The sequence below is a fragment of the Oratosquilla oratoria genome, chromosome 29 (assembly GCF_046742065.1).
Source record: "Oratosquilla oratoria isolate Oo_2021 chromosome 29, ASM4674206v1, whole genome shotgun sequence".
Lineage (NCBI taxonomy): Eukaryota > Metazoa > Arthropoda > Malacostraca > Stomatopoda > Squillidae > Oratosquilla > Oratosquilla oratoria.
The window spans coordinates 23491932-23519311 of NC_134805.1; the positions used below are offsets into that span (position 1 = coordinate 23491932).

General features: G+C 37.9%; 1 protein-coding gene across 6 annotated transcripts; it reads right to left on the bottom strand.

The window, feature by feature from the left end:
• Positions 1 to 12: 12 nt before the first annotated feature.
• Positions 13 to 24173, bottom strand: GatB (glutamyl-tRNA(Gln) amidotransferase subunit B, mitochondrial). Of its 6 annotated transcripts, none has more exons than XM_076211906.1 (13): positions 24077 to 24173; positions 21620 to 21754; positions 19967 to 20114; positions 19664 to 19777; positions 17390 to 17562; positions 13833 to 13981; positions 12143 to 12243; positions 10083 to 10217; positions 8431 to 8625; positions 6462 to 6595; positions 5140 to 5263; positions 2662 to 2751; positions 13 to 380 (listed from the first exon to the last, which is right to left on the bottom strand). In XM_076211906.1, the coding sequence occupies exons 2-13, from the start codon at positions 21715 to 21717 to the stop codon at positions 234 to 236; spliced, it is 1608 nt and encodes a 535-aa protein (XP_076068021.1). In that variant the 5' UTR covers positions 21718 to 21754; positions 24077 to 24173; the 3' UTR covers positions 13 to 233. The 6 variants fall into 6 exon arrangements, with proteins under 6 accessions (XP_076068021.1, XP_076068019.1, XP_076068023.1 ...); XM_076211904.1 differs by lacking the exon at positions 24077 to 24173 and adding an exon at positions 23913 to 24064; XM_076211908.1 differs by lacking the exon at positions 24077 to 24173 and adding an exon at positions 23964 to 23983.
• Positions 24174 to 27380: the final 3207 nt, after the last annotated feature.

A 27380-nucleotide genomic window follows, 5' to 3' on the forward strand; every position in this document is an offset into this window, starting at 1 on the left:
GGGGTAATTTGAACAAACAGAAATGTATACACATTTTTATTTATTAATTGATTGATTTTTTACACTGAAACCCCCTACCCCCTCCTTGATTAAAAAAAAAAAAAAAGTTCACCAATTCGACTAGAACTAGTGGGATTATCCAGCCCAGAAACAATGGGAAGGGGGGGTTATAATTATCTACTTTAAGAATTTGTAAATCCTATTTATAAATACAAATGTATTCCCATACACTTTCATTCTTTACTGGGTTCTAACTTCCTATGGAATATCTGCTTCACAAGAGCTGGTTTTGCCCGTCCATCAGTGGCAACTCGAGCAGCTGCCATCAGGTTGTTCATAACTCTGACCTTCTTCTTAGAATTTGTGTGATATTTCTTGACCTGAAATTAATAGAAATATTATTAGTTTCAACAAGGCAGTTTATGTAACTAGAATTCTTGAGGGACCAATGACGGGTACCCGCTTATGGTGGTTCTTCAAAATGGACAGAGCTGATGCCAGTTTTCAAAACCCATCTACCCTCTCTCCTTCATCAAGAGGTGGAGCCATGAGGGGATATACTCACTCCCTTGACCAAGTCTGATATATTAATTGTATTTGCTACCCTTTTCCACACAAGAAGAGCTGACAACTGGTGATTGCTCCCTTTCTACTACTGAACCTGTGACATATACACAGTCCCATATAAATTCAACACTTACATCAGTCAAAGTTTGTTCCCAGAGAGATCTGTGGGAAAGCCCGAGGACCATTGCCAGCCACTGTGGTGCTCCAAGTTCTCCCAGTTAGTGAAACTTGAGGCAATAATTATTCAGAGCTGGGCGTGTCCCTCAGTGTCCTGACTATGTACAGTATAAACACAAATTGGATGAAACAACAGTGTGTGCAAACACCATACAAGAATTTAAGAACAAACTAGATGTTGTGAGATACAAAGACGGGTCACTACAAGCATAGCTCCCCTTCCCATATAATGTATAATGCAACTAAGTAAATACACAGATAGATTTGGGATTGTTGATAAAAGACAACTTGTTACCTGGCATATATCATCAGGACTGAGGGAGAGACATATGGACTACTGCAGAAGCTCAAAGTGGTGTTTCACTATATGGATGAAGATATGAAGAAAAAACTTGTAACCCTAATCCATCCAAGATTGGAATATGTGTCAATAGTATGGTCCCCACACAGAGTGAAGGATATAAGTAAGATTAAGAGAATACAAAGGTCAGTAACCAAACTGGTCCCCAGCCTGGCAGATAAACCATATGAGGAGAGAAAAAACACTGGGGTCTGCCAACTTTGAAAGATCAAAGAGGAGGAGGTGATATGATTACAGTATTCAGGTCACTAAAGGGGATAGAGTGTACTGACATAAGAGATCTCCTGCATAAAGATGGATAGGCTTTGGTCATGGGAGCAAATTAAGAAAGACGACATGTCCAAAGGATGTAAAGAAATACAGTTTTCCATATAGATGGATAAACATTTGGAACAGCTTCGGAAGTAATATAGCCCAAGCTCAAGCAATACACGAGTTCAAATGTAGATATGATAATATGAAATCAAGGATATAGATTAAGTTGAAATTGTACATGAATTTGAGGCTAGGTATGATAAAAAATTAGAGAATAGGAGATATGACCCGACGAGTGTTGCTCCTTTCCTCTACAGTAAGTCCTCCTTATACGGTAATTCTTTGTCTAGTAAATTCACAGTTACGGTATTTGATAATTACTACCCTCGATTCTATTTAAGGTAAAAAAAATCACATACGGTATTCGCTTGTGTTTTGAAGAGGAAAGAGCAGGGAGAAGGTACGTCTGCCATATCCTATTATTACACGTTATAATGGGTTCTGTATACGGTAATTTCAATTTGCGGTAAGGTTTTCAGGAACGCATATGTACCATATAACGAGGACTTACTGTATACTATAATTAGGTAATTACATACACATGCAAAACCATTAGGTAGTACTTTTTTTTTATTTTCATTGCCACCAGGCTATCCACAGCACTCCCAGAATAACAAAGGAATTAATGTAATTTTGTACATACATATACCAAAGGCTTTTTCCCCCTTACAAAGGGAGGTAGCCAAAAAGAAAAAGGCATAAAAACCATTCCCACCCATTATATCCCTAATACACTCTACTCCCCTCCACCCTCCCTCTTATCTTGGCACTTCCTGGATAATGGGTCATCCGTGCATCTTGTCCACTGCCCTGGGTCAGAGGCAGTGTCGCAAGACACAGCACATCCACAGCAAGACCACTTCATTAAATTGGTGATTACCCCCCCTTTCCGTCCCCTCATGAAGAAAAGGAGAGGACAGGGAGAAATCCCTTCAGGCTGCATCAAATTTTTCTCATGCATAATACCTCACCCCCTTTCCCCTCACCCATTCCACCTCATGCATCACAACATCATCCATATACAACCATTCTCCATTCACCCCTGTCTTCTGTCCTCTCCCGTCCTTCCTCAACAGACATTCCCCTCTTCCCCAAAGCCCCTTTCACCTCATCCATCCATCTCATCCTAGGTCACCCCCTCATGTTCACAAACTCCACATCTGCCTTCCATACCACTGTAAGAGTGGGTAACAAATTGTACATAAAAATTAATAAAAAAAAAATTAAGTATGATCACTTACTAGTTTCTCATTTTCTGATAAGATTTGATTACACAGTTCTTCAAGTACATCTGGATCACTTATGGTTTGCCATTTATTAGCTTCCACAATCTGTAAAACATAATAAAGCTCAAATAAATGAACAAAAATTAAAAGTCATGACCATCAGTATCTGATTACAAATACATTTTCTTTATTATCTATGAATTGTCATAAACGAGTTCAAAACCTGCCACAAATATCCACACCTATTTATCAACACACATTCACCCAAGATTCTTGACATAATATACAATACATCCATGTTATTCAAACAACACATCACAAACATAAAACCAATACATACCTGAACTCAATGTGCTTAAATCACTTCCTGTTACAACATTCAGACACAACAAAGAAACTACCATTAAAGTATACAAACAATATATATACATACATACATACATATACCAAGGCTCTTTCCCCCTTCCAAGGGAGGTAGCCAAAAAGGGAAAGGCATAAAAACACTCCCACCCATTTCATCCCTAAATACACTCCACACCCCTCCCACCCTCCCTCTCATCTGAGCACCTCCTGGATGACGGGTCATCCCTGCACCCTGCCCACCGCCCTGGGTCAGAAGCAGTGCCGCAAGACACACAATATATATACTCTGTGTTAAATTATGCAAGCCCTGCATGGGTCTCTAACTTGAGATACACCACAACACTAGACCATACAGAACAAAGCCCTAAAGACAATTACAGGATGCACAAATACAACACCTGTAGACCATCTATACCACAAAACAAGTCCTCGAATCAAGGACCACCTTGACATGAGAGACATATAAACACTTGCCACAGCCTCCACAAACACAACACACCCATTACACTATATGGCAGAACACTCAAACATGCCAAGAAACATAAAAAGAATGACCAAATGTCTATATCACACACAAATACTCTCTTCTCAATCTCCACATCCACTGGATTCCTGCCTCCAGAAGCATATCCATGATCATATCACTGCTCTATCAACAGACTGAAAGACAAGATACTACTTCATGTCAGACCCCCTGACTTCCATCCCTCTGAATACTCTCTCCCTCAAGAGGATAAAACCCAACCTGGCCAGGCTGCATATCTATCTCACCACAAACACTTGATCTAAGTATCCTCTTCCTCCCCTAAACCTACACTGCTCTTCTCCAATTACTCCCTCTGTTTCCCTCCTAATCCTCTCAATGCACTTCCATACACCTTACTGACCACATTCAACAGATTGATCCCTCTAAAACTACTTCAATCATACTTATTGCTCTCCCACCTGTATAGTGGAACTATACATGCATTCCTCTGGTCCACCAGTACACTTCCTTTATAAACACAATCTTACTATTCTGTTATACCTACTCCACTTTCTGTCAGGCATTCCATATGACAACCATCCAACCCAAGACCCTTTACAGCTTCCATCTCTTTCAATACATACATATACCAAAGGCTTTTTCCCCCTCACACAGGGGGTAGCCAAAAAGAAAAAGGCATAGAAATCACTCCCACCCATTTCATTTCCCATATATTCCACTCCCCTCCACCCTCCTATCTTGGCACCTCTTTCAATGGTATTTGTATTTTCCCTTTTAACTATAGCCTCATTCTTCTTTCCCATCACAGTCACTTTCCTGGTATGACCTACTGCCAAAGTCAAAGCCTCCATATTCTCCTTAACATTCAACATCTTGAATTACTTTGCTGTTCTTCCTCTCCTAGCCTTCACTTCAGTTAACAATTGGAACCTCTACCAGACCTGCCACTTTGCACACTTTTCACTTCCTTTCAAAACCTCTATTTTTATTATTTTCAAAATTCTGTCAAACACTTACCCAACCTCAGATCTGTTCTTCTCTTGATCTCCCTCACTTTACATTTTGCTTCTCACCCCTTTATAACTAATATGCTTCCTCATTTCTTCTTTACAAAACATTTTCATTTGCACACTTTTTTTCTACCACCACTGCCCTCACCTCTTCATGGGATCATTGACTGCCCTTCATTCTATTCCCTTTCATCTTCTTCATCCTGTATACAATCTTTGCATACTTACATGGAGTGCTTCTTTAAAACACCAGCACACTGGTGGCATAATTGGAAATATGTGGATCTCACATTCTCCGAGATGTGGGACTGTCTTGCACTTTTCTCCAGTTCATTGCTGTAGCAATAGCCATACTTGCCCTAACAGGTCATGTGCACAGGTAATGGCTTCAGTCACAGCTCACAGCTATGCATCTTCTGGTGTATACTCTTTTTCACTACCTTGAAGCACATTCGCTCTTCTTCTATTCCCACTTTCCCTTTCCTTTTCACTACTTCCATACCTCTCTCAGTTTTGTGTGGTATTCTTCCTTTTACTTCTCATTCAACCCTCTCATTTTCAGCATCTCTCTGCCTACCTCTCCTCACTTTACCTGTTCTCTACTATAAGTAGGAAGATACTACTCTCACTCACCTCCGCTGGTGAACACTCATTCCCTTCAAATAGCTCTTTAAGAAGACGAAGAGTATTCTGATGAGCAATAGTGCCACTCTGTTGCAAATCAACAATTTCTCCAAAAACTTTTGGAGTTATTGGACTGAAATAAAGAATCACATAAGACATTTGCTAAGTAAAATACAAATTCACAATTTGCATAAGTGGCACCTGAAGGGTACATGTTACTGCACTGTTAAGGCACCCCATAATTATAATGACTTCTTGTGATTTGTTAATGTGACAGTTAATGAAAAGTATATTAGTTTTTTCTTTAATGAGATCAGTCAGGTAGGGGAATAAATCTTTTATTTCCAGGGTTATAGATTTTTTCTATACCAAGAATTAGGGATATGAAATGACTCAAATTCAGAACTAAAAAATTAATATGGAACTTTGTTATTTCTATAATCTTACATACATATACCAAAAAGAAAAAGGCATAAAAACCATTCCCACCCATTCCATCCCTAATACACTCTACTCCCCTCCACCCTCTCTCTTATCTTGGCACCTCCTGGATGACTGAAAAAAACATGCACACATACAGATTCACTATTCCTTGTGAAGCAAACCCATTACAAAAGCAAAAGAGGATAAAGACATGGGAATGTTGATAAAAGACAACCTGTCACCTGACAGACATATCAGTAGGATTGTGGGAGAGACATATGGATTACTGCAGAAGATTAAAGTGGCGTTACACTATATGGATGAAGAGATGATGAGAAAACTCATCGAAACCCTGATCCATCCAAGAGTGGAATAATGTCAGTAATATGGGGGAATGCCAGTCAAGAGTTTTTATGAAACAAGGGGATGGGGGGGTGGGTTAGGGGATGCTTTTGTATGAATGATACTTTGACACAGTCCAAAGAGATTTCTCCCCATCCTCTCATTTCCTGCATGAGAGGACGGAGAAGGGGGTTGCTAATTATGTGAAGTGGCCTTGCTCTGGATGTACTATGTCTTGCTGCATTGTATTTGACCCAGGACAGTTGGCAGATGAAGGGATGACCCATCATTCACGAGAAGCTGAGATGGAAGGGGTGGAGAGTATGGTGGGAGTGAAATGGGTGGGAATAGGTACGTGCCTCTGACTTGGCTACCTCCCTTGTAAGGGGGAAAAAGCTCTTGGTATATACCGGCAGATAGATAGTATGGTACTCACACAGAGTGAAGGATATAAGCAAGATTGAGAGAATACAAAGGGAAGCAACCAAACCGGTCCTCAAGTTTGCTGCCAAGAACAAATATGAGAGCAGATACATAATTTCAAATCTATGATTCTACAATCTTACCAAACGTTTATATGTAGATCCTTCTCATACAAGAGAGCAAGAAGATCTATGAGAAGCAAATTACACACCAAAGTAGAATTCCTTGAGGTATCTTCCATCACTTCCTCAAAGTAATGTAGTAAGCCTTCATGACTCTGAAAATTATAAATAAAATACATACATTATACTGAGAACATTACATTATTTCTTTTTGTCCCAACCTATACACAATTTCCCAGAAAGTAAGGTGGCTTGGCATGGGTGTGAAAAAGCCTCATTATTTTACACATCTCGCTCATCTCTTACTCTTTATATGGAGGATGGCCGAGTCAAATCACACACCTACTTTATACAAAATTAAAACCCAATAAACATCAGTCCCATGTCAGCACCTCATATATCAAAGGTCATCCCTGTCCCACCACACCCGTGGAGCATTAGCAATGCAGGGAGGTACAGCATTTCCATAGTAGGGCCTGATAGCTGGAGCTAATTTACCTATATCACTTCATCATATGGCGACCCCATCTTCATTCACTCAAAATCAATCAATTTGTTTCCCCTTGTCTCTCTAGCAAAAGGCCCACAACCTTTGGGTGAGTCCATAAATCACACAGGGAGGATATATTGAGTTATTGTCTAGAGATTATTAGTATGGGGCACTGTAGTATGAGGTGTTCTGTGTCCTCTGTGTAGTGATTGTATGTGGGGCAGGTTGAATCTGTAGTGAGGCCTATTCTGTGTTGCTATTGTTTCAATGCTGGATGGTGTAAATACATATATGGTGTAAATACATACATATATTTATATATATATATATATATATATATATATATATATATCTATCTATATATATACAGTATATATATATTATATATATATATAAATATATATATATATGTATATATATGCATGAGAAAGCACATGAACTTGTGATTCTAAACACAGTAAAAGCTCTTTTATCCATTATTCTCGTATCCGGCTCCTTCTTATAACCGGCATATTATTCACGAGGAAATAATAATTTTGTATAAAAATGTAAAAATTCGAAAAAATAAAATTTAAAATTCCCGTGCCACTCCCGCCACTGCCAGAGGTAGCGCGCATCTTCCCCGCCATCTCCCACAAATCCCGTCGCTCCGTCAGGCCAGTGCCCACTGTAATAAGACACCTGATGTTAAGTGTGCAGCTGTCTATTAGCAACTCTCTCAACACACAAACACATACCGACAGCTAAGGAAGGCAGTGATGGCTGAGTTGAAGGATATGCGTGGTAGTGCTAAGCTTAGCGTCACTGATGAAGCTCTTCAGGAGTGGATGGAGGTCGACAATGACGAAGCTATCACAACCACACTAACCGACGATGAAATCATTCAGGCAGTGATTGAGGAGAAGCATGGTAAGGAAACAGAGGCTGAGAGAAAAGAGGAAGATGACCCAGAGCCAAGAGTAACGTGGAAGGATGCCGCTAAACAATTGGCAACATTTATCAAGTTTGCAGAGCAGTGCACCTACATGGGGACTCACGACGTGATATTTCTTCACTGTCTTCAAAATGAATTCTTAATGCAGCGAGACAAACATTCTAAACAAAGAGACATACTGTACATGATTTCATGAAAATAAATAAAGATAAATAAATATGAATATACTGGTAAATAAATAAACAACAAAAGTGAAGCCATTGAATGAATTTTATTTAAGTACTCTATGAATAAAGGCAATAAATGTATTTTTTTAAAAAGTACCAATGAAAATAATCAAATGAAGACCGAGTGCTTTCATTTATTTAGACATCTTCAGGGTATATTCAGGATACCCTGAAGATGTCTAAATAGACAAAAGTGCTTGGTCATCATTTTATTATTTTCTTTGGTGGTTTTTCTGCATATATATATATATATATATATGAATATATATTTACAAACTAATACAATTATATCTTAAAAACATTTATATATATATATATATATACTTATCATATACTTACAGTGAGAGTTATTGCTTGCACAAGTGGGATTTTATATATTGTCATTATTCTTTCTCTTGTGGCATCTGGCAGCTCTGGTATTGAAGCTCTGATGGTAGCTATATCTAATGATCCTTCAATTTTCTTATAACCAGGTTCATCTGAGTCATACAGCCGTAGAGGTGGAAGATTTGGTTCAGGCATAAAACGGTAATCCTTTAATAAATCAAAGAAATATATTATCAACAACCCATTCTTACAAAAATATCATATATACATATATCAAAGGCTTTTTTCCCCCATTATAAGGGAGGTAGCCAAAAAGCAAAGGCATAAAAATCACTCACACCCACTCCATCCCTATTACATTCCACTCCTCTCCACTCTCTTACCTCCATCTTATCTTGGCACCTCCTGGATGACAGATTATCCCTGCATCTTACCCACTGCCCTGGGTCAGAAGCAGTGTCACATGACACAGCACCAGTGGCGTAGCTAAGGGGGGCGGTAGGGGTGGTCCGCCCCGGGCGGCACTTTTTGAGTGGTGGCATTTTTGGTCCTTGTATGATTGATATAAAATTAAGTTAATCAGTCTCTCATAGATGTCAGTTTTTTCTATGTTATTAAGCGTGACAGTTTGCAAGCGTGTTAACATTGATCCGATTGGACAGGTATACATGGGTGAAAATAAACATACTTTGCACAGAAATTGGACTAGGCTACTGTTACGAGTTAATGTGCATTTGTAATATTGAATTATTGAATTCCTTGTGAGAAGGGGCGGCAAACATGAGGGCAGCCCCGGGCAGCAAAAGCACTAGGTACGCCACTGCACAGCACATCCACAGCAAAGCTGCTTCATTAACTTGGCAACCATCCTCTCCTTCCCTTCATGCAGAAAAGGAGGATATCAATACAACTAAATTCATTGCATTTCCTATTAGGTAAATTATGAAATTTTTCATTATCAATAGAGATGTTTGCAAAACTTCTCATTATGAATAGAGCTGTTAGCAGCAGGGCCCTCACATGGGGTGTTGGCATATGACCAAGACCAATAGTTTTACGCGGAGGGCAGCAATTCTAGCCTGGACTTGCCATCCACAAGGCTAACAAAATAATGATAAAAAATGGTCAAAGAAGCCCTGAACAAAATATGAAAATTTTCCTTTATCCTTTCTGCCATAGGGACATGAAATGCAAATCTTAAAATTTGTTTAATTATTTTACAAGCCAATAACTAAAATAGGCAGTAAAGGGTGGTGGAGGTGGGGAGGGGTGATGGGAGGTGCATCACTGACAGCTTTGCCCTGGGGTGGCACCTAGACAAGTAAGGGCTCTGGTTAACTGTTGCCATAATCTTCAAAATATAACATCTACTTACGGCAGTGGACAAGATGGAGGAATGACCCGTCATCCAGGTGCCAAGATAAGAGGGTGGAGGGGAGTGGAGTATGTAGGGGGATGGAATGGGTGGGAGTGGTTTCTATATGCTGCCTTTGTTTTTTGGCTACCTCCCATGTAAGGGGGAAAAAGCCTTCGGTATATGTATATATGTACCAATAAGCATTTCCTCCCTTATACTGGGAGTAGTTATGTCAAAGTATAAAACTGTAATATATTTCAACTGTTAACTACAAGGAAAAAGAGCAACTAGCAATACAAGTTCTTACCTGAACTACTTCTTTATCTCTCATAGAAACAGTTTCTTTTTTATCTGCATCAAAACTCCGGGTTTCATTGACGACTCTTCCTCCAGAATTAAGAATTTCAGTTTGTCTTTCTATTTCAAATTCAATTGCCTTCACCTGAAAGATAAATAAATGTGAACATAAATACCTACATAGTGATCCTCCAGTATCCGGACTGCCCATATATGGACTTGTCAGTATATGGACATCACAACAGAGCTCTTAAGTTTACTTCCTGTGAGGGTGGAGGAGAGTGGAGTGTGATAGGGATGGAATGGGTGGGAGTGGTTTTTATGCCTTTGTTTTTTGGCTACTTCCCTTTTAAGGGGGAAAAAAGCCTTTGGTATATGTATGTATGTACCTCACAAGCAGGCCAACTGGACTGGGTGTTCCAATCAAATTACCCGTGTGCTGCACATGACACTCTTAATTTGCATATTTTAATATTTCAGTAACTTGTTAGTTTTTACTTCACAACATTTGTATATACAATTTATATTATATAATTTAGAAGAAGAAAAAAAAAAAAAAAAAAAAAAATGGAAGCTCGCTGGCCGAGTGGGTTAGAGCGTTATTTCTCGAGACAAAGGTCGAGGAGATGGTGGTTCGAATCCTGCCACTGGCGAAGTTGAATCAAGGTCATGGTTTATTAAATTCCATGCTACAAAGTCCTCTGTAAGGAGCACCATCCTAGCCTCCCGATAGGGGGGGGGGGAGTTTGTGACGTAAAACCATATCATCATCATAATTTGGAAAAGGCTTATGACCAGGTATACAAGAAAGCACTGTGGGAGGTTTTGCTATATGGGATTGGAGGAAAACTGTTAAGGGCATTCAAGAGTTTTTATGAGAGTAGTAGCTCATGTGTTAGAATTGGAAATGGAGAGAGTGAGTGGTTTGAGGTAAAGGCAGGGCTACATCATGGCAGTATCATGTCTCCATGGCTGTTCAATGTGTACATGGATGGGGTGGTGTGGTCTTGCTAGAGCCTTTCCCTTGTCTCCAGTCTTGTGTGTTCCCCTTGCTTCCATTTCCCTTGGGGCAATTCTCCATACCATGACCGTATTTACCACAGGTATAGCATCTACTATTTCTATCCATCTCCCTCCTATTTCCTTCTATGCACATTATCTCCTGCCTGGTTTGCTATTTCCCATTTCATTCCTGTACCTTTGTCCATTTGGCCTAGCATAATAATCCTGAGTTTTATGCCCAAATCTACCACAGTTAAAACATTGGGCTTGTCTCCTCAAACTATCTCCTACTTGTGGTCTCATATATCTCTGACTCAGAATCACATATATACCTCTGTTCTCACCCCTTGGAGCTTGTATCATGTTTCTCTTTTTAGATTCACTTGTCCTTAAAATGAAACTTTCTGCAAAACTTGCTGCCTGTAACAAGGTCTCACACTTCTTTGTGGTCACATATAACCTAGCCTCACTGTTTAATATGTTAAGGAACTGTTCAATTGCAAACACCTTTGTGATTTTCTTAGCAGTTACTGCGTTTTCCGCATGCAGCCATTTGTCTAAGTTATTCCTTATATTCTTGGCTAGATCCATATATCCATAACCAATATCCCTCCTAACCTCTCTGAATCTCCTTCTGAAATGTTCTGGGGTAATCTCATATGCCTTTGGTAATTCATCCTTAATTTGATCATAAACATGTATATTTTCTTTGTCAAATACTGTGTACACATTTAAAGCTTTTGGGGGTAGGTTAAGTTTGATCACTGCTGACTAAGGGTCCCTTTTCCATCCCATTTGTCTTGCTGTGCCTTCAAATGTTCAAAAGAACATTTCTGGTTCCCTTTCATAAAAAATGGGGGCAAGTTACTTGGCTTTTATAACAATATTATCTACACTTTACTCCCTACTCATCTGAGTTAATCATTGCTCACATTGTTCTAGGAGTCTTTCCCTTTCTAAGTTCATTTCAGTTATTTGAAGTAGCAATTGTACATCAGATTGGGTTTCAACTCTAATTTGTTCACACAAAACCTAAATATTGAAATTAATAATTGATAGAGTACATACCACAGCTCTAATTGAATTGAGATTCTTCACCTCAGTTCTGGTTCCAAAAGGTTCACCTTTTTGATGGACAGAAATGTTGGCATCTACTCGCAGAGAACCCTCTGTAAATGAATGAAACGGATGATTACTGTATGTTTATTCTAAGACATGTGAGTTCTCGGTGATTATATTATACAATATGCATAGCTTATGAAAAAGAATATACAAGTTTTACTGTGATGACAATGACACTACAAAAGTATAATATCACCTTTGCTGTTTCAAGCCTTTGTACCTGCACAACATATACAATAGTACTGTACTGTCTACATATATGCAAGAATATTTTCTATAAGTTTAATAATGTTCAGATATAAGCCCATGTATAAAGATGGTATGTATGTGTGTATATATATATATATATATATATATATATATATATATATATATATATATATATATATATGTATATATGTATATATATATATATATATATATATATATATATATATATATATATATATATATACACACACACACATGGAAAGAATGAGTGAAGAAAGATTAGTAAAAGAGGTGTGGAAGGCATAGGTGGAGGGAGTGAACATGAGGGGGCAACCAAGGATGAGATGGATGGATGCGGTAAAAGGGGCATTGGTTAAAAGGGGGATGTCTATTGAGGAAGGAAGTGAAAAAACAGAAGATAGGGGTGAGTGGAAAATGGTTGTGTATGGATGATGCTGTGCTGGATGGGAGTGGGTAGGGGATGGGGGGGTGAGGGAGTATGTATGAATGATATTTTGATGCAGCCTGAAGGGATTTCTCCCTGTCTTCTCTTTTTCTGCATGAGGAGGGGGGCACCAATTAAATGAAGTGACCTTGCTGTGAATATGCTGTCTTGCTGCAATGCTCCTAACCCAGGGCAGTGGACAAGATGCAGGGATGATCCATCATCCAGGAGGAGCCAAGAAAAGAGGGAGGGAAGGATGGTGAATGGGAGTGGAGTATGTGGGGATGAAGTGGGTGGGAGTGAATTTATGTCTTTGATTTTGGCTATCTCCTTTCTAAGGGGGAAAAAGCCCTTGGTATATGTATGTATATAGATATTATATATATGTATACAGATGTTAAGGGCAGTCAAGACTTTTTACATGAGTAGTAGAGCCTGTTTTAGAATTGGAAATGGAGAGAGTGAGTTGTTTGATGTAAAGGTAGGACTGCATCAGGGGTGTGTCATGTCACCATGGCTGTTCAATGTGTATGTGGTTAGGGTAGTGCCGGAGGTAAAAGCATGGGTAATAGGCGGGGGACTGGAGATGGTTAAAGAAAATGGAAAGAAGTGGGAGGTAAGCCAATTGTTTGCTAACAACACTGCACTGGTAGCAAGGTTAGAGGGGTGATTAAGGCAATTAGTAATGGAGTTTAGGAAGGTATGTGATTGGAGAAAGTTAAAGGTAAATGTGGGTAAAAAGGTAAAAATAAGGTGATGAGATGTATAAGGAAAGAGGAGGGCAGAGAGTTGGAAGCAAGTCTTAAAGGAGAGAGGCTTGAGGAAGTGGATAGCTTTAGGTATTTGGGGTTGCATATGGTAGGAAAGGGAGGAGTGGAGGTAAATTGCAGATTGAGAGAAACAAGTAAATGGCTTTCTCTGAACAGGTTACTCCCTTGATTAAAAAAAGAAAAAGAAAAAAAGAAAAAAGAAAATCAGTACCTTCCATTAGGCAGTTGCTGGCACCAAGCCTGGTGAGGATCAGAATGAGTTCTTTGATGAGAGCAGCTGCTTCTTCCCCATTATGTAGACCTGGTGCAAACACAATCTCCATAAGAGGTTGGCCAGCACGATTAAGGTCAACCAAGCACCTGAGTAACAGGGGGAATTCATATTTTGAAAATTATGACATTCATATTCATATAAAATTTTCTTGTGGATAATTTCAATAAGTCTAAAGTCACTCTAACTCCCTTTTGCCTTAATTGAATACTTTTTTGGGTTGTGGTGATGTTGGATGCTTCTATTGACATGACTGCTGCTTTGTTTCCAGGTCATAGCTATTGCACCAGCTTTTGTCACCAGTGATAACCTTTGAAAAAAGGTCTGAATCAACTTCCAACTCTTCTTTCAGTTCTTGACGCATATTCATTCGTGACTGCTTTTGATGATCTGTGAGCAAGCGAGGCACCAATTTTGCTGCAACTCTTTTCATCCCCAGATGACAACTTACAATAACTCCCTTGCTTCTGGGTACTTACCACAAATATTCAGGATCTCCCATACTGTCCTCATTCTCAAATCCCAGAAACTTGCCTCTGCCCCCTTATCTTTCTTTGAGAATTTTGCTAACATGTTTGACCATGTCCTCTGCCATCACCTAACCAATTTCCCTAGCTAGAGATAAAGTTCTAAGAGATTTTGTTTCCACTTGGAGTGGGTGCTGAAGACTATCTAACAAAATACACAATGGACCCAAAGGCTGCTAGATGGTGGATCTAGAAAGGCTATTATGGTTAGTAAGGATGTGGAGAAGGTATCTGATACTGTCTGGCTCTTGGGCCTTGAGTAGAGATTGTACCATCACCTTGACTTTGCCTTATCATTCATATGGTTGCTCAGGACACTAGGAATAAAGTGTTGGGGCTGCCTGTCCTGATCTTTTGTACCTAAGGCTGGAGTGCCTCAAAGCTCTGTCCTTGTCCCAGCTCTTTATTACCTATACATGAATGATCTCCCAGATCTGGTTTACCCGTGCAACCAGGCCCTTACTTGTTCATATCTGGGGCTGCCTGACCCAATTTTTTGTATCTAAGGTTGGAGTGCCTCAAGGCTTTGTCCTTGTTCCAACATTTTATAACATTTATCTAAGTGTTCATCAACTCATTGAGTTCACTAACTCACTGTTATGTCACTACACTATCCAACACCAATCCACTTACAACAATGACAACTACAACTATACTTAACCCTTTATCTCCTAAGATGACCATATGGTTACTAAAAATAGATCCTTTTTCCCTCCAGGCTAGCAACAGCACATTTACAGGAAACAGGCTAAAACAGGTTTCAACGTGAGTGTGAGGCATCCCTCTTACATATATTGTGGTGAGCTCAGTTTCAGAGCTGCAGTCATAGGGTGTGGACACTCTTCAAGACAACTATATCCATTTTGGTTGGGGTTACAATGTCAGCTGCAAAAAGGTGAGCCTTGGAAATATTGATTGACTTTGGTGAATTCAATTATTTTGTGGCATACTATAGTGATATATATGAGTGATTTACTAAAGAAGTGCCACTTGAAAATTTTCATTTTTACTTGTAGATATTGAAATTTTTATTGTTGAATACCATATGGTTACCTTAGGTGTACGTGTGCACAATTATTCTTGTTCATGAGTCTGTGTGATTTCAGTTACATTATTATTGATAAATGTTTTTTTATGTTTTTCAGACAAAAATTTCTGACTGTCAATGAAGCCTTAGATCTTCTTGAAGCATTGGATGATGTCAGAGATTTGTACATCGAGCCCCCAGATGTAAGCAACCTGACTGACGAAGATTCTGGACCGGAGGATGAAGGCACCGTCTGTCACCCAGAAAGCCTATCTGGAAACCAATTGTTAGCCCCTGCTGAATTTCGAGCATCTCGTCATGAAGAAGAGGAGGAAGAAGAAGAAGAAAATGAAGAAAAAGAGGAAGAAGAAGACGAAGAGGAAGAAGAATCTCTTGTAGAACAGAATGAAACAAGAAAAAAACCTACAAGGAAGAGACGTAAAGTGTCAGACACTTCTGCAAAGATAAAGTGGGGGAAGAATAAGGGAACAGCTGCTCGAGCAGGTATTTTCCCTGAAGTAGATTGCAGTAAGTATAGAGACTTTAGTTTTGTAGAACTTTTCGAGCTCTTCTTTGACGAGGAAATCCTTGCACACACGAAAGAACAAGTAACGAAGTACTGTTTGATGAAAAATTGGCCTGATATTTTTGTATCCATAAATGAGCTCAAGGTTTTTCTGGCCATTTTGATTGTTTCTGGCTACAACTCATTGCCTAGCAAATCTATGTATTGGTCACATGACCCAGATCTACACAACAAAGCTATAGGTGATGCAATGCGTCGGGACAGATTTGATTCCATCAAGAAATGCCTTCATTTCAATGCCACTACTAATCAAGACAAGAATGATAAATACACCAAACTGCGCCCTCTGATCACTCATCTCCAAGAGAAGTTTATGGAACACTTCATCCCTTCACAGTGTATATCACATGATGAAGCAATGGTGAAATACTTTGGGAAACATGGGTGTAAACAGTCCATTCGTAACAAACCTATTCGTTTTGGTTATAAAATATGGTGTCAAAACACTACCTCTGGCTACCTCCATGCATTTGATCCATACCAAGGCAAGACTTACAAAGGGGATGAAAAAATGGAGAGTGACCTTGGAAAACCTGCATCTACTGTTATGGATCTCATTGGTGGGTACAGTGATAGTGCAAAATGTCTGCCATACCATTTCTTTTTTCCATGTTTTGCTTCTTACCACAAGTGTATCTGAGATACACATGTGTATGTAAGTTTGTTTGTTCCAGTAGTGCCAACAGAGGTTACAAAATGGAATGTCATTTTAGTAGAAGAGACAATTTTCATTAATGTTATGTTTAAGTATACCACAGAAAATGGTTTGTTTTTATAGCCAATAAAGCAGTGTTTAAGGAATGTGGTGTTTTTGTATCCATTGTCTCCTTAGGTAACCATATGGTCACCATATATATCTCAATATTCGATATATAAATTTCACTTTAGGGGTCTTTCTGATCTTTTTTACAATCAATAATACTAAGAAGATTATAACAAAATTTGAAACAATTTTTTTTTTAGGAAGTAAGTCTAATTTACAAATGTACTTAACCCCTTCCATATGGTGATGCCTACGTAAGCGTCATGAGGAGCAAGTGGGTACACGAGGATGCCGATGTCAGCGTCTTGATTATATTTATTGTAGTTGTACCTGTGTGACCCCCATACTCTGTAAACTGGCCTCATCATATTTTCTATGGTTATCAAAATTCACGGGTGAAAGAGAAAACGATTAATACAGCGGTGACTTTATTTTTTATAATGCGAGTACTGTATTATGATGCAACATCGCACATCTGGCAGCTAATGCTGCCCGCGAGATTTTGGCCCAGAGTGAAGGGGTTAAAGAATTGTATGTGGAGACAAACACAAAGAAAGGCATCAAAACACAACTAGCTTATCTATGAAATTTTACCTATGATTTTCAGAGTCATGAAGACTTTTGCCACTATCCTCTTCAAGCTGAATCTGAACAATGTCTACTCCATGTCTATATGGTTTCTTGTGGACAGCTGAATTGTAAACATGAAATTCTAAGTGTCCTCTACTGGCTATTGGGTGATCCAACTGTGTGATTTGGTAGCCAGCCTGAAAAAAGTAAGATAGAACAGATGAAGGGATTTTTCAATTTTATATATATATATATATATATATATATATATATATATATATATATATATATATATATATATATATATATATATATATATATATATACATATGTATATATACATATGTATATATATATATATGTATATATATATACATATATACATGTATATATACATATATATATATTTATATACATATATATATATACATATGTATATATATATATATATGTATATATATATATGTATATATATATATATGTATATATATACATATATATATATACATATATATATATACATATATATATATACATATATATATATATATATATATATATATATATATATATAAACACAATTAAACTGTTATGTCATTAGCCATTCATACATGGTGTCACGTTTCATATTTTTTCTTGGAATATTATATGATCTTATTCATTTGAGAGGTGGATCCTAGACTGAAAGGGTATCAATTAAATTCTTAATCCCAAGTTATACAGTGACTTCTTATAGATGATTATGACCAGTTATATGGCAGCTTATAATTGACTTTTTTTCAACTTATGTACTGGTTCCTAGAGTGAGGTAGCTAGGATCGGAGAACAAAATCCTCACCTCTCTAATTCATATTTTATTTATCCTTTTCACTCTTTTCTCATTTAAACCATGAGAAAAATTGTACCACATTTTTTTTCACCACTACTGCCAGCTCAACCATGGTGTACCATTCTCATGGAATAGATTTTCAATTTAGTCTATAAATCCTTCTCCAACTCCTGTCATCCACACACGTTTTTGTTTGTCTAGCATCCAGATCTTGAGCTTTTACAGCTTTATTCACTTCATCCATCCACAAATCCCTTGGTCTACTTGCTCTCACTCCATGCACCAGACTCAAAAATCATTTGAGGATATATACTCTCACCCATCCTTGACTATGCAGTACAGTTTTGGTCTCTGTCATATATAATGGATATCAATTCACTAGAATCTGTACAGAGGATGACCAAAATAATACATGGGCTCAGAAATTTATCTTGTGAAAACAGGCTTAGGCACCTTAATTTACACTCTCCAGCCCTAAGTTACCAGAGGCGGCAGGATGACTACATCACAGATAACTGTTCAGGATGTAACACTTCACCCCACACTATGGAAGACTGCATTGTACACAATTGCACATGCCAGCAACACAACATATACTCTATAAGGGATTTGTAGGAAAACCCCATTCCAATCATGATGTTCCTCAGGGAGATGGGATTGCTCAGTCAGACTAGGGAATGACAACAACACAATATATCTTCCCTTAGTGACTTGTGGTCCTGCCCAGGGACTACTGCCAGTTACCTTAACCCGCTAAGACCGACAGGCCTTAAATAGGGCTGCATCGCAAACGTCCGACAGGCCTTAAATGGGGCAGCTACTTTCAGCGCTAATAAAAACCGCGCTAAAATTGGTAGCACTGCTATATTTGGCCATGACGTAGTCCTATGGTAGTACTGTAGATTAGTACGAAGTAATCTGCTCTCGCCAGCCAGTGTGCCGCAAAATTTTGTGAGAGGCGTGCGCATCGTGTCACGGCGAGAATTTTTACGTATTTACGTATTTACTTATTTACGAAACTATTATTTACAACTATGCATCTGGTGGTGACCATAAACGTGCCAAAAACGGCATCAACAACCCCTGTTGTTAGTGCACGAGGTCGGGCAAAACGGGATTCTGTGAAGCCAATCGTGTCCACCCAGCACTGCGTGCCGCCGCCAGAGAGGCGGAGAGTTGCCGCTACCACAATCTTCTCCAACTCTCGGTAATTATTCCGAGACAACTATGGTGAGTAGAGCAATAAAAACTTGTAGGATGATGCATTGTCATGTCTACTAACAGCAGATTTTTTTCCAGAGTAATTCATAAGAGTTGATTTTTTTATGATAATTTTTTATGATAAATTTTCGGCCGTCGGTCTTAGCGGGTTAAAGGAACAGGTCTTCTGCAAGTCAGAGGATACACCCATCCAAAACACATTCATCACCTCTCCCACCTTATCAAAAGATAATTTTCTCTATACTAACTGGTAAATCTGGGTAGAAATAATGTTTTCTATCAAACCGAGACACTTTGTTGACTGTACAGCCCAAGGCAAGTGCTGTCTTCACTGCTATCTCAACACATTTTTTGTTCAGCACCTGCAGATGAATAAAACAAAGTCTTTGTTATAAATAGATAATAGATACAAGCAAAATACAGATTTGATTTAATCCATTTGAAATATGAACATAAACTCAAGTAAAATTAATAGAAATTTCTGTAAAATGAGCTCTGCATAAAATACAGACACAAGTATTATGATATAAACTTCTAAGTACAGAACTGACCGGTAGAGTTCCAGGATGTGCAGCTTCAAAAACTCCCACCTGACTATTGGGAGGAGCACCATACTTTGTTGGAATTCTTGAAAAAATCTTACTTTCAGATGAAATTTGTACATGTATTTCCAACCCAATCACTGGCTGCCAAACTTTCCTGAAAGATTATCTTCCATATATAAACAGAAAATATAACAAATCAATTAGTACACTTACCTTGTAGCAAACAAATAAAATAGTTTAGAATAAATCACAGCATCTATGCATCCCTAAGACTTTTTGGCAAGTTCTTTCCAATATTCTAGCATGCATTAACTTGTTCTCCATTCTGGCTCCACTCCACCCCGAATATATATATATTTTTTGTACAATATTTGGGCTATTATCATTTGCCTGAATATGATCTATTTTGAAACTATTTCTATTTGGCAAAGAACATCTTCTCTTCAAGGTTACATACCTCAGTATGAGCAAATAATACAATAAGAGAGATGAAACCCAAGGTGTACTTCACCCTCACCAGCAATACATGTTTATCAATTGGAGTAACCTTCACAACTGCATTCTGTAGTCAGCTAAATATGCTCACAGCTACTCCTGCAAGGTGGGCCCCATCTGTTAGGTCAGACCAGAAGTAGGTGAAACCCCTCACCACTAATCTCGCTACTGCCTGGTCTTCTGACCTCTGAGAGAGCCACTATATCCAATCTAAGCTTCCAGATTTACACACCTTGGTAGTGTAGTGCATAGCAATGGGGGTCATTTCAAGAGGTACTTTGAAGGATTGGCACTGCCCATGGTGTTATGGACGCTCTCAACCAGAGAACATGGTGGCGCAGTTGGTAGAGCGATGAACTACTAGCATGGTGGTGCGCGTAGTGCTTGGTTCGAATCCTGCCCAGGGCCGAAATCATTTCGGTACAGCTGCGCTTCGGGTCGTTACTCTGACTCTCGTGGGCGGGGAGTAGGGGGTGTGTGTGTGTGAAAGGTTATAGCATTACCCATAGATCGGACCTACGAGCTCTGAGCTCTCTTCCAGGAGGGAAATAGCTGTCGATCACGAGTCCAACACGTGATCCAAAGACCAAGTGAATACTTGTGCAGAAGGAGTAAGATTTGAATCTCCAAGTCACTTGTGCTACCTGTCTTGCTGTATGGCTGTGTGACGTGGACATTGAATGCTGACTTGAAGAATCATCTCAATGTCTTTGATAAGTGCCTTTGGAGAATCATGGGGTATTGTTGGAATGACTTCATATCAAACCAAAGACTGTACTGTGAGACTTGGTCTAGACCAGTTACCAGAATAATTTGTTATGTCAATTCCAGCTATATGTGCATGTGGCACATTTCCCTGATGGTGATCCTAGTCAGCGTTGTCTCCACAAAAGCTAACCCTCAATGGAGGAGATGAAGGGGATGCCCACAGATGCTGGAGCAAGTTGATCAAACCTATTGAGATTGTTTGGAGTAGGATGGGAATCTGCATGGGAGCTTACTCAGAGGGACTGCAGGGACTGAAGCCGACATGCACTTAAAGCAACACACTCCCTGGCATATGCCCCCAATTGATGATGATGAATATATATGCCTCCAGTAAAATACAAATAGAAATCTAAAAGCCAAGGAAAATTTGCACTAATTCTTAAAATCTTACATTACCTTTTTACTGAAGGTTTTGTTTTCACTGCTAAGCTGTAACTTCTGTGTGTCATTGACCAAAAAGATCTCATAACTTGGCAGGTGACTGGAAGCTTCATTGTTGACTACCACTACTGTGCCATCAATGGTACAATTCTGTGAAATCAATATGCTGTCAATTTACAGATTTTGCAAATGTAGAAGACATCTGAAACCTTAATTTCCATATGTCATTTTTCTCAGACGACTTTACATCCTAATATAATTTCTATAAACAGTAAATTATGAAAGAATATTGAAAATAGGAAAAGTAAAATCAAAAGACAAGAGTGACCACCACTTTCTTTCAGTATCCTTTAAATTAATAAAATTCATAGGATAAAAGTTCAACAGTATCTCATTATACATTGGAAAACCTGGTTTTCTTCTTCTTCTAACAGAAGAAGTTTGGAGTTTGATCAGTCAATTAAGCTGTCATACCAGACTTCTTTTGCAGAAGACCCATGGCTCTCAAGTAACCAGCATCAGTCACTGGATTGGCTCAAAGGTCACTCAAGAGAGAAATATTGTGCTGTTGTATGGATAGGGGTAGAGTAGGGCAATGTATTTACCTAATTATAGTATACCGAAAAGGAGCAATGTTTGTGGGGTCCTATCTCCTACTCTCTAATCTATCATTCCTAGCTTAAATTTATGTATGGTTTCACCTTGGTCAATATTTTCTAATTATCTAAATTTGAGTTCATGTACTGTTCTGGCTTAGGTTATATCCCCTTCTAAGTTATTCCAAGTATTTATGCATCTGTATGGAAAACTAATTCTTCACATCCTTTAGAGATGTAGTCTTTTACAATTTGTTCTCATGACCTCTTAGGCTGCTGGTAGAGAATAGAATCCCTTTAGTGTTAGTTTTAGTTCCTATCCTCTTTATATTATACAAGAGTCCAGTCACCAGTTAGCTTGTTCACAGATGATGTCAAAACCATAATCAAGAGAGAGGAAGATGTTGAGGCCCTTCAGTGAGAATAAAACATTTAGATAAGTGGAATAATAAGTAGCTGCTGACATTTAACCACTTCAGCATGACTCAAATTCTCGCATGCAGCATCGGCTGCCATATGTAATTTGCATCACACTACTCGTAGCATTATAGAATATAAAGTCACTGCTGTATTAGTCGTTCTCTTTTACTTTGGGGGCAGTGGGCGAGATGCAGGGATGACCTGTCATCCAGGAGGTGCCAAGATAAGAGGGAGGGAAGAAGGTGGAGGGGAGTGGAGTATGATAGGGTTGGAATGGATGGGAGTGGTTTTTATGCCTTTGTTTTTGGCTACCTCCCTTATAAGGGGGAAAAAAGCCTTTGGTATATGCATGTAATAATGAACTCAGAAAACATGATCAAACCAGTTCACAGACTCTAGGGACAACTACAATGAAAATATATATATAATCAAGATGCCAATGCCAGCATCCTCATGTACCCATTTGCCCCTCATGGCACCAACATAGGCATCATCATACTGATGTGATTAATGGTGAAAAATGCAAGTCATTGACCTTGGACAAAACAACTAGCAAACACATTACCACCTAAACGGGACAATTCTTAAAAAAATATACAGGAAAAGGATTTTGGGATCTTAGTATCAAAATCTCAAGTCATTAGCCCATATCACAAAGGTAGTTGCTAAAGCCAACAGTTGTTTTAGCATCATCAAGAGGAACTTCACTGTTCTTAAGAGGGAGAATCTAGTAGCTCAGTTACCAACTCACCATATTCACTGTTTTTGGGTTGTGGAGTATGAATAGCTATTTTGATATAGGTATGATAACTAAATATATATTATAGAATTAGGTTGTAAGTTGGTGTGTTAAATAACCTAGCCTAACAGCTTACTTGAAATGATACCTGCTTGAACTGACACATGCTCAAAGTGATGCTCAAAGGAAGATGACCAGACCTATCTCAACTGTCAAAAAGGAAAGGTGCCACTAGTTAGGTCTCCAAACAGTCCAAGACAGGGAAATCTGGAGCAATCAAACTATTTCATGGTTTAGACAATGTCCAACATTCCAAGTTCTTCAGTTTCAATACCAACAATGACAGTATCAAACCTGACAACTGGAGGACAACTCTGAATAACATCGTTTTACATCAGGGTCACAGATACTTGAAATGTATTCAATAAGAGTGACTACTCCATCAAAAGCCTTGCTTGGTGCACAAGACAACAATCGCTTAGGAAAAACAAGTTGATATAAGCCATAAAAAATTATGTTAGGTCCAAGGGTAAATACTAAATATTTAATTTACCCTAATCACTAATTAAATGACATGCTCTGAGGCGGAAATCACGTAACCCACGACTTATTCCCCCGTTATCTCTTGACTAAGCAAGCTCGACAATATAAAATGCCAGAATCACGCAAAGATGAATATCATAAACTTAAAGTTAACGTTGTCTAATAGCTCCTAACCTAACCATTCCATAAAGAAAAAATAGATCTTCGAAATGAAAAAAAAGAAAAGAAAACACAAACGAAAGAATTATTAAAGGTTTCCGTGATACTGGAACGGAACCCGAATATTAGTGGTACCGCCAAGAATATCATTCTTCAAAAGAGGACGATAACAAATTCCAAAAGCGAATCCAAACAATGTCATGTAAGGACATTTAATAAATGTCCTTTTAATAAATGTCCGCATAAATGATTTATGCGGTAAGTTCACGATCACTTATAAGTTATATATTGAACCACTATGAATTTGTTACATAACAAATATATATGTCTATATAAATAAAAATCTCACCAACGTATAACCACATAAGAACATACTAGACTGATGTATTCGACTTTAATATAACCGGGTTATGAAATGCGTAATCGTACACACCGCTATGTGTAGTTGAATTGAACATATATAAACAAAATGATACGAAGACCGCGAGCGTAAGTTTTACAAGAAGAACAATTTTACTAAGATTTAAGTCATATGTAGCTTACAATAAAAATCATAGTTTCACAGCTCATTATTTGGTAAGTGAGAGCAGCAGTGCGAGTGTATTACATTTTTTGACTCTTAAGTTGCCCAAATTCGAGCCAGAAAGTATTAGCTCATGTTACACTTACAGCTTACTCGTTTGGCATATAATTTGTTCATTCCTATTAGTAAGAAAATCTCTGAAAGCTACAGTTCATAGAGAGGATATTGCCTCTAATGCCAGGCGTGTTTAACTGGGCAAAAGGTGATAATGATTTGCTTCTCAGAATCGCCGTCGGGATGGTAGCTTTGAGTTTTTAAATATATTTTGAAAATCCCAGGTGATACTTGATCAGTATTTTGCCAATCTCATAGCAACAGTTCATACTTATAATATTGGCTAACTGTTATCATTCCGAGTATTTTGATCCTCAGTTATAAGTACATATCTAGACTCAAATTTATGTACAGTTTCAATTTGATCTATATCCTTGATTTCCATTTATCATATTTAGATTTGAATTCGTGTATTGTTTGAGCTTAGGATATATCACCTTCTAAGCTATTCTATATATTTATGTATCTATATAGAAAAATGTACTTCTTCACATCCTATAGAAATGTGTTTTTTCTTAATTAACTTCCATGACCTCATAAAGTTCTCACATCTTTAATTAGGAGATCTCTTCTGTCAATGCAATCTATCATGTTTAGTGACTTGAACACTATAATCATATTTCGTTCTCTTCGAACTTTCAAAGTTGTCAGTGTCAGACCCAGACTTTATAGTCTTTCCTCGTATGGTTTATCTCCCAGGCTGGGGACCAGTTTGGTTGCTGCCCTTTGTATTCTCTTGATCTTGCTTATATCCTTCACTGTGTGTGGGGACCATACTACTGATGCATATTCCAGTCTTGGACTTATCAAGATTTCAATAAGTTTTTTCATCATCCCTTCATCCATAAATTGGAATTCCACTTTATCTTCTGCAGTAGTCCATATGTCTTTCCCACAGTTGTGCTGATATGTCTGTCAGGTGACAGGTTGTCTTTTATCAAGACTCCCAAATCTTTGTCCTCTTTTACTTTTGTAATGGGTTCACTTCCCAAGGAATAGTTTAAGGATGACCTTTTGCCTCTAATACCCATTTCCAGTAAATTGGATTTTTTGGTATTGAATTTCATTTGCCATTCCTGGCTCCATGCAAAAATAGTGTCTAGATATTTTTGTAATAGTCTACCATCCTCTTTATTTTTCACTCTTCTCATGATTTTTGTGTCATCTACAAACATATTGGCATAGCTTATTATTCCTTCCATCATGTCATTGACATAGATGAAACGTTATTGGTGCGAACACTGAACTTTGTGGAACTTATCTTGTTACTGCTCTCAAGCTTGACGTCTCATCTTTTATTTCAGTCCTCATGTATCTTTCCTTCAAAAAGTCTTTCCTCAATTTAGTAGTTTGCCATTCAAATTCGATTGCTGCTTCTAGTTTCTCAGACTAGAACCCTGCAGTCTTTGAACTCTGTCATAGAACTCTAGGAAGTAAAGTTACTATTGTTTCTGGTGAATGTGTGTGGCTGTTTCTATGTTACAGCCTAGTAGGAATAAGGTAGCACTCACAGGTAATCAGCTCTTTGTATGGAAATGGTAGTATGAAAATTGTGGAAGGAGGTAATGGAAAACCTATGTCTGGTCCAGACCAAGTGTTCTTTGGGTGTGCACTTGTGATGGGAGAGTGTGTTATTATAAGCTTATTTATTGTATTTACATGAACCATTTCTTAATTGAGGTACTTTTTTCAGTATAACAATACCTCAGCTGGCTATCTTCACATTTATTGGAATTCTTGGAGGTGTATACATCTGGAAGCCACTTCTGATTGGTTATGTAGGAGAGAAGAAAGTAGCGGCAGTAGAAAAAAGTGATTCAAAATTGCAGGAGTCCTCCAGTTAATTTTCCAGTGACTTAATAGATGGTAGGATTGCATATACAGTATGTGTAATATGAATTTTATATTTGACTTAAATATATTAACCATATGCAATTTAAAGACTGGTGGTGTGAATCCTACAGCTGTTTTGACCAGGCTAATGTTCCCTCTGGTGTATATATTTTTATTTAAATGAAATTAGATTTTTAAAATTTTGAAATACTTTTTATTTATTCACTTATCTTCTTGTTTCTAATTAATAACTCAAGTAAAAACATTTATAACCAAACACAGATTTGGAATGTCCCATATTATATTTAAATATGGGACATGACAACATCAAAAGTGACATCAAAAGTGACAAAATTTTCACATTGAATGAGAATCAGACAAGAAACAATGGTCTCAAACTATCCGGAAATAGATTCAATTTGGAAGTAGGTAGAAACAACTTTGCCAACCGTGTAGTAAATGAATGGAATAAACTTCCTGCACAGGTAGTGCAATGTAGTTCAGTTCGAAGCTTTAAGAATCAGTAAGATAAATACCTAAGTAAGATGCTGTAATGATTATAATTTATCTTATATTATTTGTTTTTGTTTTGTTATCATTTGTCTGTCTGATTTTCATTTATTATTAGTTATATGTCAATTTATTATTATTTACTATTTACCTGTTTGTTTATTATTTAACTATACCTATGCATTTATTTATGTATTGTATTTATTTACATTATTATAGTTTTTATTTATTGTTTTATTATTAATATGATTTTTTTTTTTGCATCCGACCTAGATATGGATCAAAAGGTCTCCTGTCGGCATGCTCCGCCTTTGTAATCCTTTGTAATAAGGATAATAC

What these genes read in the sequence shown, in the direction of transcription:
- GatB (XM_076211906.1), bottom strand. Translation starts at nt 21,717, where the DNA reads ATGAAGCTTCCAGTCACCTGCCAAGTTATGAGATCTTTTTGGTCAATG. An exon ending in GAGATAAAGAAGTAGTTCAG is followed by an intron (nt 8,626 to 10,082) that starts GTAAGAACTTGT and finishes GATTTATTAAAG; the next exon opens with GATTACCGTTTTATGCCTGA. An exon ending in TGCAAGCAATAACTCTCACT is followed by an intron (nt 6,596 to 8,430) that starts GTAAGTATATGA and finishes TATAATTTTCAG; the next exon opens with AGTCATGAAGGCTTACTACA.